General features: G+C 44.2%; 1 protein-coding gene across 3 annotated transcripts in view; it reads left to right on the forward strand.

Moving 5' to 3' along the window:
* Positions 1-21,031, forward strand: part of LOC139583986 (inositol 1,4,5-trisphosphate-gated calcium channel ITPR2-like) — a 156,218-nt gene that overhangs the window by 22,328 nt on the left and 112,859 nt on the right. For all 3 annotated transcript variants that reach the window (XM_071415480.1, XM_071415477.1, XM_071415479.1), the window contains exons 4-23: positions 168-254; positions 753-911; positions 3,549-3,647; positions 4,805-4,888; positions 5,199-5,345; positions 5,757-5,852; positions 7,351-7,404; positions 9,425-9,576; positions 9,943-10,042; positions 10,252-10,412; positions 10,890-11,031; positions 11,571-11,729; positions 12,446-12,618; positions 13,156-13,275; positions 13,580-13,762; positions 14,002-14,253; positions 14,573-14,720; positions 15,666-15,813; positions 16,188-16,384; positions 16,767-16,890. In XM_071415480.1, coding sequence (XP_071271581.1) covers positions 168-254; positions 753-911; positions 3,549-3,647; positions 4,805-4,888; positions 5,199-5,345; positions 5,757-5,852; positions 7,351-7,404; positions 9,425-9,576; positions 9,943-10,042; positions 10,252-10,412; positions 10,890-11,031; positions 11,571-11,729; positions 12,446-12,618; positions 13,156-13,275; positions 13,580-13,762; positions 14,002-14,253; positions 14,573-14,720; positions 15,666-15,813; positions 16,188-16,384; positions 16,767-16,890 — 2,785 coding nt within the window. The remainder of the gene's footprint in view (positions 1-167; positions 255-752; positions 912-3,548; positions 3,648-4,804; positions 4,889-5,198; positions 5,346-5,756; positions 5,853-7,350; positions 7,405-9,424; positions 9,577-9,942; positions 10,043-10,251; positions 10,413-10,889; positions 11,032-11,570; positions 11,730-12,445; positions 12,619-13,155; positions 13,276-13,579; positions 13,763-14,001; positions 14,254-14,572; positions 14,721-15,665; positions 15,814-16,187; positions 16,385-16,766; positions 16,891-21,031) is intronic.

Consider the following 21,031-nt stretch of genomic DNA (forward strand, 5'->3'; position numbering starts at 1 on the left):
GCCCCTTTTTTAAGTCAACCAAGATAAGTTTGAGCAAGCCGAGGCACAGAATCACTTATCTTGATCACATAAGTAGTCATTTGAAATGCAAGGTGTTTAGTTCAGTGACTCTTCACAATATGACTGCAATGTAATCAGTCCCAAACATGTTTTTGTTCATGTCCCAGCATGCAGCAGAACTGGAACAGAAGCAGAATGAGACGGAGAATAAGAAGCTGCTGGGAGAGGTGGTAAAGTACAGTAACGTCATCCAGGTAAAAGCCAACTACAGACAACTCCTTCTTCTTATCAGAGGCTATATCTCTGTTTGCGTTGTGCCATGAACCTTGTGTTTGTTTTCACTTGGTCACCAAGGCTGCCTTTCTGTTTGTAGTCTGGCCTCTAGTGCCTCACATTGCCATTGAGGCAATTTGTCAGCCTAAATGATGAATGGCACAGAGTAATTTAAGCTTGAATCATTTTCAATATTCAATTTAGTGCAGGTTTGTTCTAAGGTCAATTCCAAATAAAGTAAATTCTGAGCTCATAACGAATTGGTCTGATGATTTTGAATTGGTGAAATGAAATGATGAACTTGCCCTACATCTTACTTTAATAAAAAAAAAGAGTACCAATTTCTTTCGGTAACTGTTTCCTAGCAATAAAGAAATGTGATTGGTTAAGATTGGAGTTAGGTGTTGGGGTGGGATTCGAACTATGGACCTTGTGTAAGATGTGTCCTTGTGAATCGGCCCCATTTATTTCCCCCTCAGCTTCTGCATATAAAGAGTAACAAGTACTTGACGGTGAACAAGCGTCTGCCAGCGCTGCTGGAGAAGAACGCCATGCGTGTGTCTCTGGACCCAGCCGGCAATGAGGGCTCCTGGTTCTACATCCAGCCCTTCTGGAAACTCCGCAGCGAGGGGGATAACGTAGGTACCCCTGTTTAGTGCTGATCTTGGTTCAAGGCCCCACTGTCTATATAATCCTATGAATTATTATCTGAATGGCAAAACTGATCCTAGATCAGCACTTTTACTGAGCTGCTTTATGAAAAGGGGCCCTGACCTGACTCGCTACAGATCAGTGCTTTGAATGTACCCTGTAAATAGGGCCAGGAGTTTTTCCCGAAACCAAACCTCATGATGAACCTCAGTATTGTTAATAATTATTTAAAGTTTTTAGGGGCCGTCTTAGTATTGAACATTTCCTATTTTAATTAGATTGGTATTATGTTCAAGTAATGTCTAATCCTTCTGAAATAACTTGATTGGTTTTCTCCTTTCCTTTTGCTTTAGCATCCTATGGTGGAAGGTATTCTTCTTGTTTGTAGTGCATGGTGTGTGTGTTAGGCCATGAGATTTGCTGTGAAAGCATGTTAGCACTAACCTTTGCATGTAGTCATTGAGCATTGAAAAACATAAGTACATTTCCACTAGTCTTCTACAATTTGCCATTTTTTCCCTTAAAGGGCCATTCCATCACTTTTCAACCTCATATTTATAATCTCCGGTACCAAACCAGTGTCTACATATGTGAAAACGGCACTTTTCTATGATCTGTGGTTAAAAAGATGACATCACAGAGTGATTTTTCTAAACCTGCAACGAGTTTCTAGCCCAAGGGAGGGTATTTTCTTGCTCCCCACGTCACCGGGAATATCATAGTGTTTTTTTATGTTAAGTTTTGTCATCATGTAGAACTTTTTTATTTTTTTCTACAAAACTTAGAAATGTGCAGTTTTCCATGACCCTCTTATTGTGCTGGAGATAATGAAAATTAGGTTGAAAAGTGGGGGAGTTGCCCTTTAACTATTATTGACTAACATTATCTGGAAGTTTTAGATTACAGCAATGCTATAGATAGATTGATACACTACATGACCAAAAGTATGTGGACACCTGCTCGTAGAACATCTCATTCCAAATTCATGGGAATTATTATGGAGTTGGTCCCCCCTTTGCTGCTATAACAGCCTCCACTCTTCTAGGAAGGCTTTCCACTAGATGTTGGAACATTGCTGCATGGACTTGCTTCCATTCAGCCACGAGAGCATTAGTGAGGTCAGGCACTGATGTTGGGTGATTAGGCCTGGCTCGTAGTCGGCGTTCCAATTCATCCCAATGAATGGGAGTTGAGGTCAGGGCTCTGTACAGGTCAGTCTAGTTCTTCCTCACCGATCTCGTCAAACCATTTCTGTATGGACCTCACTTTGTGCATAGGGCCATTGTCATGCTGAAACAGGAAAGGGCCTTCCCCAACCTGTTGCCACAAAGTTGGAGGAACAGAATCATCTAGAATGTCATTGTATGCTGCAGTGTTAAGATATCCCTTCACTGGAACTAATGGGCCTAGTCCGAACCATGAAAAACAGCCCCAGACCATTATTCTCCCTCCACCAAACTTTACAGTTGACGCTATGCATTTGGGCAGGTAGCGTTCTCCTGGCGTCCTCCAAACCCAGATTTGTCTGTCAGACTGGCAGATGGTGAAACATGATTCATCACTCCAGAGAACGCGTTTCCACTGCTCCAGAGTCCAATGGCAGCAAGCTTTACACCACTCCAGCTGATACTTGGCATTGCGCATGGTGATCTTAGGCTTGTGTGGGGATGCTCGGCCATGGAAACCCATTTAATTAAGCTCCAGAGGAACAGTTATTATGCTGACATTGCTTCAAGAGGCAGTTTGGAACTCGGTAGTGAGTGTTGCAACCAAGGGCAGGCCATTTTTATGCGCTGTGTGCTTCATCACTGGGCGGTCCCGTTCTGTAAGCTTGTGTGGCCTACAACTTTTCGGCCGAGCCGTTGTTGTCCCTAGACGTTTCCACTTCACAACAACAGCACTTACATTTGACCGGGGCAGCTCTAGCAGGGCAGAAATGTGATAAACTGACTTGTTTACTGCCAATGTTTGTCTGTGGAGATTGCATGGCTGTGCTAAATTTGTACACAGCTGTCAGCAACGGGTGTGGTTGAAATAGCCGAATCCACAAATTTGAAGGGGTGTCAACATACTTTTGTATGTAAAGTGTAGATAGGTGCTACGTCATTATTGGAAAGGGTGCCTTTAAGTACAATTCTTCTCCTTTTTTGTCAATTTACATTCTGTTTATTGCGATATGTGTTTTGAATGTAGAGTACAGTTTGAATGGAGATGTTTGAGACTTTGGTGCACACAGGACAGTACACTGCATTCAGAGTTTCACGCTACCACACACATGGCTGTATGAGTGAATGAATGTCTATACACTATAAATCCCCTACATGCTTCACTTCCTTAGTTTGACCATGGTTTGTGATCATCTACTATTGAAAATGATACACAGAATAAGCCCACTCACTCTATTTGCATTGTTGTGGGGAATGCTTATCTCTAGATGGATAGTTGCCCTTTGCATGGGACAAGTTGTGACTGTGGACCTTTGCTGTTTGAAGTGTACCCATACCCATTGTCCTGTGATAGGTCCCATAAGCATCTGCCTCATTTGTATCTCTTTTCTACTCTCACTCTACTCTACGTGTAACCATGTGTGTGCTAGTGTCTGACCTGCTGTGGTTGGTCCCTAGGTGGTGGTGGGAGACAAGGTGGTCCTGATGCCCGTGAACGCAGGGCAGCCTCTCCACGCCAGCAACATTGAGCTGCTAGACAACCCCGGCTGCAAGGAGGTAAGATCCATGAAACAATTTGATTAGAGCTACAGTATAGCACTTACGATATAAAAATGTATTGTATGCAACAATTCCTCCATTGTCGCATTTTTAAAATGTTTAATTATTTTAAAAAATGTATCCCTTCCTCCCCAATTTCGTGGTATCCAATTGGTAGTTAGTCTTGTCTCATCGCTGCAACTCCCGTACGGACTTGGGAGAGGCGAAGGTCGCGAGCCGTTCATCCTCCGAAACTCAACCAATCCGCACTGCTTCTTGACACAATGCCCACTTAACCCAGAAGCCAGCTGCACCAATGTGTCGGAGGAAACACAGAACAAATGGCGACCGTGTCAGCGTGCACTGCGCCCGGCCCACCATAGGAGTTGCTAGTGCGCGATGGGACAAGGACATCCCTGCCGGCCAAACCCTCCCCTAACCCGGACGACGCTGTGCGCCGTCCCATTGGTCTCCCGGTCGCGGCCGGCTGTGACAGAGCCTGGACTCAAACCCAGAATCTCTAGTGGCACAGCTAGCATTGCGATGCAGTGCCTTAGACCACTGCGCCACTCGGAAGGCCCCATAGTCGCATTTTGAAGACTCCCAAAAAGCTGTTGGTCAGCACATTTGTCTATTTAAGTGCATAGGACTCATGAGATGCGAGTGGCAGTGGTTCGAATCCAGGCATGTTTTTGTTTTCGATCCTTATCCTAACCCTTACCTACTTGCTAGTATGCCTTAATCTACTGTAAACTTACCCTAACCACTCGCTAGCATGCCATAGCCTAACCTTATCCTAACCCTTAACCTTTAACCATAACAACTTGCTAACGCACCCATATCATAACATGCGTTTGGAAACCTACCAGGTTGCAGTAAGTATTGAGAACCTTAAGAATCTTGTCTAGTGGTAGCGCGGCAGACTACAGTCCATACATACCCGCTGGCGACGGGGTTACAAATGCCACCTCTGACCCTACTCTGTCTCTCTATCGGTCTCCCTCTCTACCTTCCGACTATCGCTGTCCATAAAAATAGTCCCTTCATGGTTGCAGAACTGGCATTGTTGCAGGAATGGTAAACCAGCAGCTATCTTAGGCTCTGAAAAGAAGTGTATAATTCAGGTCTAGTCATGACAGTCCGTTGGTCTTCTCTGCTCCTCTCCTTTTCTGTAGGTGAACGCTGTGAACTGCAACACCAGCTGGAAGGTCACTCTGTTCATGAAGTTCAGTGACTACAGAGAGGACGTCCTCAAAGGAGTCAGTGTTTTTATCTTACCTCTTCTACATGCTGTCCGCCTAATGTCCTTCAGTGCAGACAGAGGGTTGTATGCAAATGTTGTTGATGGGGTGGCTCTCCGTCTTAGGTGAAAGAATTAATGCTTTCACATCCACACTTTAAAGTACCATTTTTTTTATGCTTTACAAAATTGTTATTATGGCATCATGATTATAATAATTAAATTATATGAATGTATGCTCAGTTGATAACTCAAAATAAATACTTTAAAGTAACACTTGATTTGTTTCTTAGCCCAAACAGCTAAACCTTGTTGTTGTCGTCTCTCAGGGTGATGTGGTGCGCCTGTTCCACGCTGAACAAGAGAAGTTCTTGACATGTGACGAATACAGGAATCAGCAGCACATCTTCCTCAGGACCACCCTGAGACAGTCTGCCACCTCTGCCACCAGCTCCAAAGCACTCTGGGAAATAGAGGTACCTACTGCACTATTTGCCTACTGCAATGGTTCCGTCCCAATTCTCCCAGTGTTCACCTGTGCACTCCAACCCACACATGTATTGGTGTGGGTTAGTTTCCACCATATTTCTTACACCAGTCCTTTGCCTTTAATTTGAAAAAGTCAAGTGAAGAAGTGTATACTTAGAACAGAGAATTGGGACAGAGCTAGAAGCACTTTCTCTGCTCAGATTTTAGCTCCTGATTTTGTAGAACGAGTGGAAAAACCTGTTCTGATTAGGAAATTCCCCAGAGGGAGATTAAACAAGTGTGTTCCTCGTAAACAAATACATTACCTCATACTATGATGTTATTAATGGCGCTGAGTGATGTTGAGGACTCTTTCTTCGTTGATCAGTGTGTTTTAAATGTGTTTCTCTCTATGGCAGGTTGTGCACTACGACCCCTGCAGAGGAGGTGCCGGCCAGTGGAACAGCCTGTTTCGCTTCAAACACCTGGCCACTGGAAACTACCTGGCTGCAGAGGTAGGCTGTTACTTTCTCCCCTCTTCTCTCTCTTTGACTGTGTGTCAAACTGTTATCGTGGTTATCGGTTGTCTTTTCATTGTGTTTTGACTCTGCTGCTCAATTTGAATACCGTTCATTTAAATACTCTATCCATGAATGACTAATCTTGTACAGTAATACAGGATGTTGTTCAATTTCATTGCTTTTTTCATTTCCAAAAACCCACAATATAATACACTCCATGTAAGATAATACTTATCTTATCACATGATGGAATTTTTTTAACTAAAATGTGTAATTACCAATGCTACCAACTCATGTTTGAGTGTTTTCTGACTTGACTGATTGCCAATGTGTGGGTGTTTTCCACTCCGGTTAACATCCTGTCACTGTTGGTTAATCCCTACTTTACATAAAACTGAGAGAAATGCCAACAGACCACAATGGAGCTTTCTGTGTAGACTACTGTCTCTGTGTTGTCTCTTATGTCAGTCCTCTCTCTGTGGTCAGGCTGTAAGGGTGCTGGTCTAGAATCAGGTCTTCCCTGTCCATATAATCCTATTAATTATGATCTAAAAGTTAACACTGATCCTATATCAGCAATCCGCTCTGAGATTCTTTGAATACTGTGTGCTTTAGCTAACCCTACTGATTACTCATGTATGGCATGAAAACTATAGTCCGAGGAGTTGGGATTTGGCTTGGCCTCTAGCTACAGACTGTTTCTGCGCATTATACATCTACGATCAGGCTTGTAGTGAGCAGATGTTGATGTTCCAGACGTGCTGCAGATGGCAGTGTTCCCATTTTTATGGCCTAGTGATGGGTGTTCCGAGTCTTTATGGTGAACCGGATAGTTTGGCTACGTTCACCTAAAATGAGCCGTTAATTTGGTTCCTAAACGGCTCATTGTTCAGTAGTGCTTAGAAAAAAACTGACAAATTTCACATTTCCTACCATTGTCAGAATGTGAAATGTGAGTTCAAATACATTTTACCTTACGAAATTAGAATACTGCGAAATCACTGCAAAATTGAGCGTGAACTATATTGTGGCTCTCTCCCCACTACCTATTGTTCCTGCAGTGAAAAATTACCATCTCAGAGAATGTTTTTATCACTTATCTATAATCGTTGAGCTCAAAAGCAGGATGCCAATCAAGGAGCGAAATGAACAGCTCTTTCACAGATGCGATTCGGTTCCGTAAGTTCATAAAAAATATCTGTTCAAAAAGAGCTATTCGTTCACAAACGACCCGTCACCATTGTGACCCTCTCTCTCTAATCTCCTTCATTGTGCTGTACAGGTGCAGCACTGCAAGGAGAATTTCCCAAAGGAGATAATAAAGTTAATCATATCTGTCAACTTAATCACAATCAACAAACGGTTCATCTTGAATAGTTTCTCAGACAATATTGGGAAGAGTGTGGGGTCTGAATAGTTGGCTGTGAGGAAAATGTTACCGTTGATGAAGAAAGTGATTGACTGACTAACTGACTTTCTTTTCTTTCTATAGATTAACCCTGATTTCCGGGATGAAAGTGTGGATTCTAAAGCAGAGGTGAATCAGGTTAGTGAAACACTGGTTTTCATATTCCTGTCTGATGGACCTTAGTCTGGACCTCATTTCCACTCATTTCAACCACATGGTATATCTATGAGTATTCTGGTATGTGTGGTGTTTAACAATGCATGACCATGGTCTCTTAGATGAGATTTTACTAACAGTACTGCATAAAGGGTAGATCAAAAGCTTAGGGAGCTGTGCATCCTCTGTGTTTCTGCTAAGAGAGCAACTTTGTGGGTGTGTTTCTATGCATTGATAGAGGGAGTGTACCTGTCAAACCCTGGGCCTCCTGCTGGGCCCTCTGTTCTCTCACACCACCGCAAACTCCTATTATGCAATACCTTTTTCTCTCTTACACTCACTAGCAAGAACAGACTCATCCGCTCACATGCAAACTCTCTTTCTTCCCTTCTTTCCTCTCTCTCTTTTTATCTTTCTCTCTCTCACACATACACACGCACACATACTCACAACATACACAACCAGGGGTTGGAACAAATTATTTTCCAATCGTTTTGTTCTGAACAGAACCACTTTTTTTTTTTTTTTCCGTTCTACAGTTCCGAGCAGAAAAAAAATATTGGTTTATCATTCCTTTTTTAACCTTTTTTTTGCTCATTAAATTACTTCACCAATCAGTGTGGATAGAGCAGGCAAGCTAGTTGTTTACATGCGTGATGGACAGACAAGTGTAGCCCATGGCACAAGATGCTACTGAAATTTTGCAGGTGGTGAGAGAGCCAGAGAGGGTTGAAGAGGAGGCTTGAAGCGCTGGCCATCTTATGACATGCATTATATAATTATGTCCACAGAATTATACCTAGGAGGAGTGGCTTCTATGGAGGAACTTTTACATTTCCTTTGAGCTAGCTAGCTATTTTTGTAGTTAATAAGTGAAACTTGATAACTAGGCCTATAGTATCCTTAACTAGCATTGAAGAAATGTATCCATTCTTCTCTATCTAATAAAAAATATTCTCCCTATCTTCTGAATTATGCTTGTAACTTCAGTACAGTAGCCTATGGTAACTTCAGTACAGTAGCCTATGGTAACGTCAGTACAGTAGCCTATGGTAACGTCAGTACAGTAGCCTATGGTAACGTCAGTACAGTAGCCTATGGTAACGTCAGTACAGTAGCCTATGGTAACGTCAGTACAGTAGCCTATGGTTCGAAGGGGGGAAGGGGCAGGTTGCCTAAACATGCGCACACACACTGGAAAAGATCTTTAAAGATCTTTAACTTGCAGGCAGACACTGGAATATGTTTCTGAGTGACAGAGTGAGGACTTTGCATAAGCGCTTTGTTGTTATTTTTGTGGGACTAGAAAATGATACCTGGAACGTTATTAACCAGTACCCACGCTTTTAAAATAATGGATCTGTTCTGGTATAGTATGGATCACTTTAATTCCAGGTTCCATTTCGGTTCCTTAAAAATGTCATTATTTTCCGGTTTTCTGTTTTTTCCAAGCCCTGTACACAATGTAGACAATGTACAAACTCTATTTCAATACAGATTTTCCTCCTCTTGCCGACCTTCTGCATTGGTATTCTGCCTCCGCTCACACAACAACACAAACTCGTCTCAGACACTCAGTGGGCCCCTTATATAACGTCTCAGTGTGGGGGTGCTCTTTGAGAGAGCGAGATAGAGGAGGGGAGACAGACGTGCTGTCTGCTCTGCTGTTATGTACTGCTGGATGGTGTGAGTCACCCAGAGGAGAGGAGGTGATAAGGCACAGGGGTGGCTCAGAGGAGCTCTTTCCCATTGACATGCATAGAGCACTGCAGCGGTTAACCCTCCCAGGACTGGCCTATTATCTGTCTGCAGCATCCACACAGTGCAATCCCAACCTCATCCACTATCTCACTGTAATAACGTAAGCTGCCATGTTATTATATATATTTTTTTACAGCGCTTTGAATCTGTGGCACAGGTTTATTGATATTAGCATTGAGAATGCTTTAGTTGCAAGAACTTTGGTATCCATCTTTGTGTGTCTGTCTGTGTCTGTCTGCAGACGGAGACAGATACAGCGTACTCCAAGAGGAAGCGTCAGGCTGCAGAGAAGATAGCCTGCACCCTGGTGTCTGTGCCCCATGGCAACGACATCGCCTCTTTGTTTGAGCTGGACGCCACCACGCTGCAGATGGCTGACTGTCTGGTGCCCAGGTCAGAGAATGGCCCCTAAAAGACATTTTAAAATATCTAAAACACTGCATACATTTAAAGGACTCTTGGAAGAGATCTCGAATACATCCTAAGAAACAATATACACACTCAAAACTAGTGCAAAGAGGTGGGTTAGAACTAGGTTGAATATTTTCCTATTGAAAACTACAACTCCGTCCAGCGTCCCACAGTTCGTTCTTGATTTGATGTTTCTCGTGCTTGATAGGATTTCTCTTTAGAGAAACGGAGCATTGAGCTCACAAAAAAACCAACTAAATTAAATTCAAGTAATTGAACCGACGAAATGTCAGTTAATCGCTCAGCACTACTCGAAACACACTTCAAACACACTGTGCCTTCCCTCAGGAACTCGTACGTACGGCTGAGACACCTATGTACCAACACCTGGGTGAGCAGCACCAACTTCCCCATCGACGCTGAGGAGGAGCGCCCCGTCATGCTCAAGGTCCAATACTACACCCCTGCTGTTTAAGTTCCACTTACAATGTTGTGCTTATCACAATGTAGTCAACTTTTTTCCCCAAAACCTTTCAACATTGTAAGTTACTATTAGACATAGGTTTGATTCTGGTGTTTGGAGGGATTGTTGTTGAGTCTATAGGCCTACAGTACACATGAATCATTAATTTCATACTGAATTCCCTCTACCCACAGATTGGCACGTGCCCTACGAAGGAGGACAAGGAGGCATTTGCTATTGTCTCTGTACCCCTGTTTGAGGTCCGAGACCTGGACTTTGCCAACGATGCCAACAAGGTCCTAGAGTCGACTGTGAAGAAGCTGCAGTATGGCAACATTGCTCAGAACGAGAGGAGGTACAGCACAGTCCTGCTTATACAGCCAAGACATCCTGGCTGTGTCTGGAAATGTTGCTTGCCAGAAAATCCTTGCTTCCTCCTTACTTGTTTTTTAAATTCCTTGCTCCTCTCCCAAAGTGCATTTGAGGAGGTGGTCGAGGGAGCCAAATGGAGGAAACAAGGACAGAGAAAGCAAGGATTTGACGGCCAGTAACATTGTTTGACAGTGCAGTGCAATTGAAAAGCTCCTGAGTAGAATACAACGTGATAGTCCGTATCGGAGCTACAGTATGTCCCCTAGTGACACAGCCAACAGGGTTACACTGTTTATTTGGTGCAATACTATGTAATTCAATCTGTTTTCAATTAGTCTTTTTATTGCATGTATTAATTTCCTCATTCTCTGTGGAATCTCTATGTCCACAATAACTCTCTCTGACAGATAATGTGTTCTGTGTAATTAACTAATGTTCTTTTGTGGCCCGTGTTTCCCAGGTTTGTGACCAAGCTGTTGGAGGACCTGATCTTCTTTGTGTGCGAGGTCCCCAACAACGGTCAGGACGTGCTGTCTGTGGTCATCTCCAACCCCAACAGGGAAAGGCAGAAACTAATGAGGGAACAGAACATTCTAGCCCAGGTCAGCTCACTCATACACACACTCTCCCAGAATATCACCTAAAGGAGTGTCCTCTAGCTTTGGTCTTGAGTCTGATTCTGCTTTGGCCGGTTCCTGTGCTGTCTGTCATTGTCATAACAAATATATTGGGTAATGATGACAAAGAAGCTTTTTGTATCTTACAGACACTGTTAGATTGAGCTACAAGTGTGCAGATTTATTTTGACTTCATAGACGTATTGGCTAACGCAGAAGCAGACTGGCACCCAAGCTAGAAGGTGAATTCCACTGTCTCCTTCCAATGGCCATTACACTGTGACTTATTAGAGTGCAGAAAGCAGGCTCCCTCTGATCACAGTAATTGAAGGGATTAATAATTCAAGTAAATTCTGCCTAAGGCTGTGCTAATAGCATTGTCATAGCATTGTTAGTGGTAGTGATGCTGGCAGTGGTAATTACTGTGATTAGGGATGATACGGACAACAAAATAATCAGAATCATCAACAAGTAATTTTGTCTGTCTCTGATCTCTTCTCTCTTCTGCTGTCTGCCTTCTCCAGATTTTTGGTATTCTGAAGGCTCCATTCACGGACCAGGGGGAGGGTCCCATGCTGAAGCTGGAGGACTTGGGGGACCAGCGCTACGCTCCCTTTAAGTACATGCTGCAGCTGTGCTACCGGGTGCTGCGCCACTCCCAACAGGACTACCGCAAGAACCAGGCTAGTAGCACTGTAGCTTTGTCCAACTCGCAACCCTGACTATCTTGGTCAATAAGATCAATAACTGTATGTTATATAATTAAGCAATTCGGCCGGAGGGGTGTGGTACATGGCCAATATACCACAGCTAAGGGCTGTGTCCAGGCACTCCGCGATGCGTCGTGCCTAAGAACAGCCTTTAGCCGTGGTATACTGGCTATATACCATAACCCCCCCGAGGTGCCTTATTGCTATTATAAACTGGTTACCAACATCATTAGAGCAGCAAAAATAAATATTTTGTCATACTCGTGGTATACGGTCTGATATACCACGACTGTCAGCCAATCAGCATTCAGGGCTCGAAACACCCAGTTTATAATATAAGCTTATATGTAGGCAGTCGTGTTTGTGAATGATGAAGATCCATTGTATGCTGGTTGAAGTATCTCAAGCAGAAACTCTTAATCAGCCAACCCATCACAACAGGGTCATGTTCATTAGAGCACACAGTAGTTCAACCTTTTTTTGTATTGTTGGTAAAGTAAGCATTTCAAGGTCAAGTCTACACCTTTTGTATTCAGTACATGTGACAAAAATTGTATCTGATTTTGATTGATTTGAAAACAAATTGCAACGGTGCGAGTGTTTCTTATTGGACAAGTTCATATACACAACCCAGATGTATTCCTATAATGGTATCCATTTCGACTAACTGGTCTCATTCTGCCCTCCAGGAGTACATAGCCAAGAAGTTCTCCATCATGCAGTCTCAGATCGGTTATGAGATCCTGGCGGAGGACACAATTACAGCTCTGCTCCACAACAACCGCAAGCTGCTGGAGAAACACATCACAGCCAAGGAGATCGAGACCTTCGTCAAACTGCTGCGACGCAACCGAGAGCCCAGGTCAGGACAGAGCAGAGCAGGGAGGAGGAATGAATACTATACCTAACACACATTATAAACTGGATGTTTCAAGCCCTGAATGCTGATTGGCTGAAAGCCGTGGTATATCAGACCGTATATCACGGGTATGACAAAATATATATTTGTACTGTTCAAATTATGTTGGTAACCAGTTTATAATAGCAATAAGGCACCTCGGGGTATATGGCCAATATACCACAGCTAAGGGCTGTATCCAGGCACTCTGCTTTACGTCGTGCTAAGAACAGTCCTTACCCGTGATATATTGGCCATATACCATGCACCCTTGGGCCTTATTGCTTAATTATAACATGCATATGACACACCCACACACATTTGATCCTCAAATAGATATGCACACTGGGGCTATAAAGCACAATGTGCCACACAAACAAAAAACCTATGTATATTTGTGTTGCCTATGATTGTTAGGTATTGGCAAGCCACTCTACTGGGTTCAACGTCTTTGAGCAGATTTAGTCCAATACGTTTGGTTGTCCTCTTCTGTCCAATCAGGTTCCTGGACTATCTGTCAGACCTGTGTGTGTCCAATAAGACGGCCATTCCAGTGACACAGGAGCTCATCTGTAAATTCATGCTGAACTCCGCCAATGCTGACATCCTCATCCAGACCAAGTGAGTCTCACGCACATATTAACACACACACACGCCTGTGCGCTCTACCTAACACTGGTGGCCAGGTTTTCAGATTGGGGACTGATGTTTGACCTGGCTGTGCTATACACTAGAAGTTCACAATCACATAAGCTGCTACATCTGTGTAAAAAGGCACAGCATGGGTGAATGTCATTAAGCTGGTGTATGCAGATGTGCAAAGAGAAGTAGCAGATCTTGTCTGTGGTAGTGAATACGTGGGTGTGTGGTTGAGCTCCAGAGTGAAGAATGAATGCTTCCATTTCCTTCTCCTCCTCCCACCCAGGCTAATCCCCAACACAGAGACATCCCTGGAGTCGTCCTTGCTGCTGGAGGACACAGAGGAGGAGGAGGTGTGGCTCTACTGGATCGACAGCCACAAGGAGCCGCACGGCAAGTCCATCCGCCACCTGGCCCAGGACGCCAAGGGCAACCACAAGCTGGACAGTGACATCATCACCTACTACAGGTACTAGACAGCTGCTGCAGCAAGGTGTTCTGGGGGTCTTTATTGGTCTGTATGGCGAAACATTGGTTCTCCAATTTATTGATGTATCGAGTGTCCAACTTAGTTTCTGGTCCGTTAGGCAACAGTCCACCTTGTGTCTTCAGCTCAACTAACAAACATTTCACGTCATATTTCTATGACACACCTATGACACCTCTCTTCCGTGTATTTCCGTCCCCCCTTCCCCATCCACCTTCCAGATACCAGCTCAACCTGTTTGCCAAGATGTGTCTGGACCGCCAGTACCTGGCCATCAACCGGTTGTCCAGCCAGCTGCCCGTGGAACTGATCCTGCGCTGCATGTTTGACGACTGCCTGCCCTACAACCTGCGCGCCTCTTTCTGCCGCCTCATGCTGCACATGCACGTGGACCGCGAGCCCCAGGAGGCCGTGGTGGCCGTGCGGTACGCCCGCCTCTGGACCGAGATCCCCTCCAAGATCACCATCCATGAGTGAGTGGTGTTGTTTATGTGGCTTTGGGATCTGTGGATGTGGCAATAGCATACTGTATCTGTAACTGGCACACCACCTGAAAGGAAACGGCCTCTGGTTAGAGATCTATCACAGATGAATTGCATCTTCAGTTTTCTGCATGTTTCATGCATCTAGGTAGCGAGAACACTTTATTTTCTCTAGAGAAACATTGCAGTCAGATTTTCTAGGCTGAAGGTCTATTTCACAGCTTTAAACAACTGATTGAATTGCTTTGTTAATTAGTTTCTCATGTAGAGATTGTATAGTTGCTGTGCTATATAATAACGGTCTCCATAGGTATGAGTATGAGTTCAGAGACACCTCCAGAGAGGAGATGAAGAGGAAGTTTGCCCCCACCATGGAGTTTGTAGAGGAATACCTCAAAGACGTGGTCAGCCAACCCTTTCCCTTTGAAGATAAAGAGAAGAATGAACTGACTCTGGAGGTAAAAACACACACAACTATTTGTAATTGGTTGTTATCCATTCCAAACTATGGATATAGATGTCATGGAAATTCTTACACAGGGACACTCGAATTCAATCTTAAATGAATCATTATTTGTCAGCGTGCTGGAGAGGTTCCAACCAGCTCAATGCACCATAGTACACATGTCAATCAGAAGCTCTGCTGGGGCAGTCCCAACTCAGTGCACCATAGTACACATGTCAATCAGAAGCTCTGCTGGGGCAGTCCCAACTCAGTGCACCATAGTACACATGTCAATCAGAAGCTCTGCCTGGGCACTACACAGACAAGTTATATTTGTATGATTTAGCATAATTAATTAATCATTGCCGTTTTGTTTCATTCATGTGACAGACCAATACTGGTTCATTACATGTGACAGACCAATACTGGTTCATTACATGTGACTGACCAATACTGGTTCATTACATGTGACAGACCAATACTGGTTCATAACATGTGACAGACCAATACCTCACGAGGCTTCTTCCCTCTAAGCTGATATCTTGAAACTGTGATATCTTTCATTCTTACAACAAGGTCTGGGCATACTGCCAAATTGCAGATACTGATAATTGAGGATTCGTTAAATCAGTCACTTGCATGAACACAGAAATTGGTTATTAGAACAGCACATGAATAGAACACAGAAATGAGTTATCAGAAAAGCACAAACATTAAAATTCCTATTACATAGACATGCTCACTTTCTTTTTTTCAGTTCAAGTTTTATTACAATTTTCACAAGACATACAACATCACAAACACAATGATACAACCTTACAACAATCATTCTCCCATCTCCCCCAGTGGTGACCCCCCCTGCGCCCAACACAAAGATAGTAACAGACATGATCACTTTCTGATGTTAAAGTTGCATCTTAACTCTGGCCTCTGGGGAAATCCTTCTCTGGTCTTATAGGTGGTACATCTGGCCCGTAACCTGGTCTACTTTGGCTTCTACAGCTTCAGTGAGCTGCTGCGTCTCACACGTACCCTCCTGGCCATACTGGACTTTGTCCAGCACCCACTCACCTACATGGACAAGCTCAGCAAGAGTCCCGAGGCAGGTGAGTCACACAGAGAATGAATTAATTAACTGATTCAAACATTTTGTTAAATCACAAAACAAATGTATTTGTTTACTAAGTTTATTAAGCATGCACAATGCATATAGGCTAATTGATAGATGAGTTTCCGGATCTGAAACTTCAAGAGACATGGGTTCTGCTCCTCATCTCTTTATTACACTTACTGAAGTCAAAAGAGCTTTTATGACCTGGGTAGTGTTAATTAGGACACACAGCGTAAAATGTTTTCAAACGTTTTGCAACAGAATATTAGCGTTCCTTATTGGACAAAGCCAGGTAGTCCCTCTCTGTTTCAGTCCATTTCCTTATGTTTGGTTCCTAATGAACACCTCCATGGTCTCCCTGTCCTCCAGGAAACAACGTGTTGCGTACCATCCACGGCGTGGGGGAGATGATGACACAGATGGTGCTGAGTAGAGGGTACGTCCTGCCTCACCACCTCCCCGACACGCCCCCGTCCCTCCAGCACGGAATACAACCCTTCCTTCTGCCCGACAACGAAGACGTCATGGTCATGGATACCAAGCTCAAAATCATTGAGATCCTACAGGTGAGTGGAGCGCCACCATGTGGTCTGGAGGGCCAGTTACCTGTAACTGTTCTAAAGTAATATCTTGAGGCTGGCTGTGGTCCGATTCTCTACACCGGTCTCCAATGCTTTTAAATGCTTAAGGGGAAGTGATCGTGTGTATACTTCTGGGTCAAGGGTAGAGAAATGGAACGCAACCGCTTGTTCTTGAAATCATGAATTGCGTCATAAAATGAGATCCTGGCTAAACTTTTTTTGTGGGGTTGATTACAAGAGATCTCTAAACATAGTTTGGTAACCACTGTTTTAAGGTCTCTGATTTATATCTTTTAGCTTGAATATGGATTTGAGGTATTCAACATTGACCCTTTATTTATCGCCTTCTATCTTGTTCTCCCATCAGTTCATCCTGAGTGTGCGGCTGGACTACAGGATCACCTACTTGCTATCCATCTATAAGAAAGAATTTGGCGACAGGAATCTACCGGACAGCTCTATGTCGGTGTCTGAATTCCCCTCCATGTCAGGTAAAGCTCTACCGTCACATATGGACATCTTGGCCTGGTCTCAGATCTGTTGCACTGTCTTGCCAACTCCTATTTATTTTTATTTTTTATTTTTCACCTTTATTTAACCAGGTAGGCTAGTTTAGAACAAGTTCTCATTTGCAACTGCGACCTGGCCAAAATAAAGCAAAGCAGTTCGACACATACAACAACACAGTTACACATGGAATAAACAAACATAAAATCAATAATACAGTAGAAAAATCTATATACAGCACATGTGCAAATGAGGTAGGATAAGAGAGGTAAGGCAATAAATAGGCCATGGTGGCGAAGTTATTACAATATAGCAATTAAACACTGGAATGGTAGAATTTGCAAAAGATGAATGTGCAAGTAGAGATACTGGGGTGCAAAGGAGCAAGATAAATAAATACAGTATGGGGATGAGGTAGATTGGATGGGTTATTTACAGATGAGCTATGTACAGGTGCAGTGATCTGTGAGCTGCTCTGACAGCTGGTGCTTAAAGCTAGTGAGGGAGATATGAGTCTCCAGCTTCATTGTTTTTTGCAGTTCATTCCAGTCATTGGCAGCAGAGAACTGGAAGGAGAGGCGGCCAAAGGAAGCATTGACTTTGGGGGTGACCAGTGAGATATACCTGCTGGAGAGATATACCTGCTGGGTGGGTGCTGCTATGGTGACCAATGAGCTGAGATAAGGCGGGGCTTTACCTAGCAGAGACTTGTAGATGACCTGGAGCCAGTGGGTTTGGTGACGAGTATTTTTTTAAATTTATTTTACCTTTATTTAACTAGGCAAGTCAGTTAAGAACAAATTCTTATTTTCAATGACGGCCTAGGAACAGTATGAAGCGAGGGCCAGCCAACGAGAGCGTACAGATCGCAGTGGTGGGTAGTATATGGGGCTTTGGTGACAAAACGGATGGCACTGTAATAGACTGCATCCAATTTGTTGAGTAGAGTGTTGGAGGCTATTTTGTAAATTACATCGTCGAGGATCGGTAGGATGGTCAGTTTTACGAGGGTATGTTTGGCAGCATGAGGGAAGGAAGCTTTGTTGTGAAATAGGAAGCCGATTCTAGATTTAATTTTGGATGGGAGATGTTTAATGTGAGTCTGGAAGGAGAGTTTACAGTCTAACCAGACACCTAGGTAGTTGTCCACATATTCTAAGTCCCAACCGTCCAGAGTAGTGATGCTAGTCGGGCGGGCAGGTGCGGGCAGCAATCGGTTGAAGAGCATGCATTTAGTTTTACTTGCATTTAAGAGCAGTTGGAGGCCACGGAAGGAGAGTTGTATGGCATTGAAGCTCATCTGGAGGTTAGTTAACACAGTGTCCAAAAAAGGGCCAGAGGTATACAGAATGGTGTCGTCTGCGTAGAGGTGGATTAAAGGATCACCAGCAGCAAGAGCGACATCATTGATGTATACAGAGAAGAGAGTCGGCCCGAGAATTGAACCCTGTGGCACCCCCATAGAGACTGCCAGAGGTCCGGACAACAGGCCCTCCGATTTGACACACTGAACTCTATCAGAGAAGTAGTTGGTGAACCAGGCGAGGCAGTCATTTGAGAAACCAAGGCTGTTGAGTCTGCCAATAAGAATGTTGTGATTGACAGAGTCGAAAGCCTTGGCCAGGTCGATGAATACGGCTGCACAGTAATGTCTCTTATCGATGGCGGTTATAATATCGTTTAGGACCTTGAGCGTGGCTGAGGTGCACCCATGACAAGATCGGAAACCAGATTGCATAGCGGAGAAGATACGGTGTGATTCGAAATGGTCGGTGATCTTTTTGTTAACTTGGCTTTCGAAGATCTTAGAAAGGCAGGGTAGAATAGATATAGGTCTGTAGCAGTTTGGGTCTAGAGTGTCTCCCCCTTTGAAGAGGGGGATGACCGCGGCAGCTTTCCAATCTATGGGAATCTCAGACAATACGAAAGAGAGGTTGATCAGGCTAGTAATAGGGGTTGCAACAATTTCGGCAGATCATTTTAGAAAGAGAGGGTCCAGATTTTGCAGCTCTTTCAGAACATCAGTGTCGTGTCTTCAGGCCAACGTCATGACAGTAGCTATCTGGATTTGGGTGGAGAAGTGGGGGAGGTATGGATGGGCGAGTTGCTGTGGGGAGCGCAGGGCTATTGACCGGGGTAGCCAGGTGGAAAGCATGGCCAGCTGTAGAAAAATGCTTATTGGTGGTAACAGTGTTTCCTATCCTCAGTGCAGTGGGCAGCTGGGAGGAGGTGCTCTTATTCTCCATGGACTTTACAGTGTCCCAGAACTTTTTTGCGTTTGTGCTACAGGATGCAAATTTCTGCTTGAAAATGCTAGCCTTAGCTTTCCTAACTGCCTGTGTATATTTGTTCCTAACTTCCCTGAAAAGTTGCATATCACGTGGGCTGTTGGATGATAATGCAGAACGCTACAGGATGTTTTTGTGCTGGTCAAGGGCAGTCAGTTTTGGAGAGAACCAAGGGCTATATCTGTTCCTGGTTAAAAAAATGTTTGAATTGCTTATTTAAGATGGTGAGGAAGGGACTTTAAAGAATAACCAGGCATTCTCTACTGACGGGATGAGGTCAATATCCTTCCAGGATACCCGGGCCAGGTTGATTTAGAAAGGCCTGCTCGCTGAAGTGTTTGAGGGAGCGTTTGACAGTGATGCAGGCAATGAGGCAGTGATCGCTGAGATCTTGGTTGAAAACAGCAGAGGTGTATTTGGAGGACAAGTTGGTTAGGATGATATCTATGAGGGTGCACGTGTTTACAGATTTGGGGTTGTACCTGGTGGGTTCAATGATAATTTGTGAGAGATTGAGGGCATCAAGCTTAGACTGTAGGATGGCCAGGGTGTTAAGCATGTCACAGTTTAGGTCACCTAGCAGCACGAGCTCTGACGATAGATGGAGGGCAATCAATTCACATATGGTGTCCAGGGCACAGCTGGGGGCAGAGGGTGGTCTATAGCAAGTGGCAACAGTGAGAGACTTGTTTCTGGAAAGATGGATTTTTAAAAGTAGAAGTTCGAATTGTTTGGGTACAGACCTGGATAGTATGACAGAGCTCTGCAGGCTATCTCTGCAGTAGATTGCAACAACGCCCCCTTTGGCAGTTCTATCTTGTCGGAAAATGTTATAGTTAGGGATGGAAATTTCAGGGTTTTTGGTGGACTTCCTAATCCAGGATTCAGACACGGCTAGGACATCCGGGTTGGCAGAGTGTGCTAAAGCAGAAAATAAAACAAACTTAGGGAGGAGGCTTCTAATGTTAACATGCATGAAACCAAGGCCTTTAAGGTTACAGAAGTCAACAAATGAGAGCACCTGGGGAGTAGGAGTGGAGCTAGGCACTGCAGGGATTAACCTCTACATCACCAGAGGAAGAGTAGGATGAGGGTACGGCTGAAGACTATCAGGACTGGTTGTTTAGTGCGTTCAGAGCAGAGAGTAAAAGGAGCAGGTTTCTGGGTGTGAGAGAATAGATTCAAGGCATAATGTACAGACAGAGGTATGGTAGGATGTGAGTACATTGGAGGTAAACCTAGGCATTGAGTAATGATGAGAGAGATATTGTCTCTGGAGACGTTTAAACAAGGTGATGTCACCGCATATGTGGGAGGTGGAACTAAATGGTAGGTTAAGGCATATTGAGCAGGGCTACAGGCTCTACAGGGAAATAAGACAATAATCACTAACCAGGACAGTAATGGACAAGGCATATTGATATTAGGGAGAGGCATGCGTAGCCGGGTGATCAATAGGGGTCCAGTGAGTGGTTGGGCTGCCTGGAGACACGGCGATTCAGACAGCTAGCAGGCCGGGGCTAGCAAGCTATTAGGCCGGGGCTAGCAAGCTAGTAGACCGGGGCTAGTAAGCTAGCAGAAGGGCCTTAGAGGGACGTCTCGATGGAGGAAAGTCTGTTTTGGCCTCCGCGTGCGGTGACACCGATAGACCAGTCGTGATGGATTAGTAGGGTTCCAAGTACCAGAGGGGTCCAAGTCCAATTGGTAAAATAGGTATAGTGGCCCAAGAAATTGGCCGATGGATCTATACAGCTCACTGTCCAATATGCTCTAGACAACTAGCAGCTAGCGGGCTGCGGCTATCGGATGGGCATTCAGGGGTGGTCGCGATGTAGAG

This window comes from Salvelinus alpinus, chromosome 9 (assembly GCF_045679555.1).
Source record: "Salvelinus alpinus chromosome 9, SLU_Salpinus.1, whole genome shotgun sequence".
In the NCBI taxonomy this organism is placed as follows: domain Eukaryota; kingdom Metazoa; phylum Chordata; class Actinopteri; order Salmoniformes; family Salmonidae; genus Salvelinus; species Salvelinus alpinus.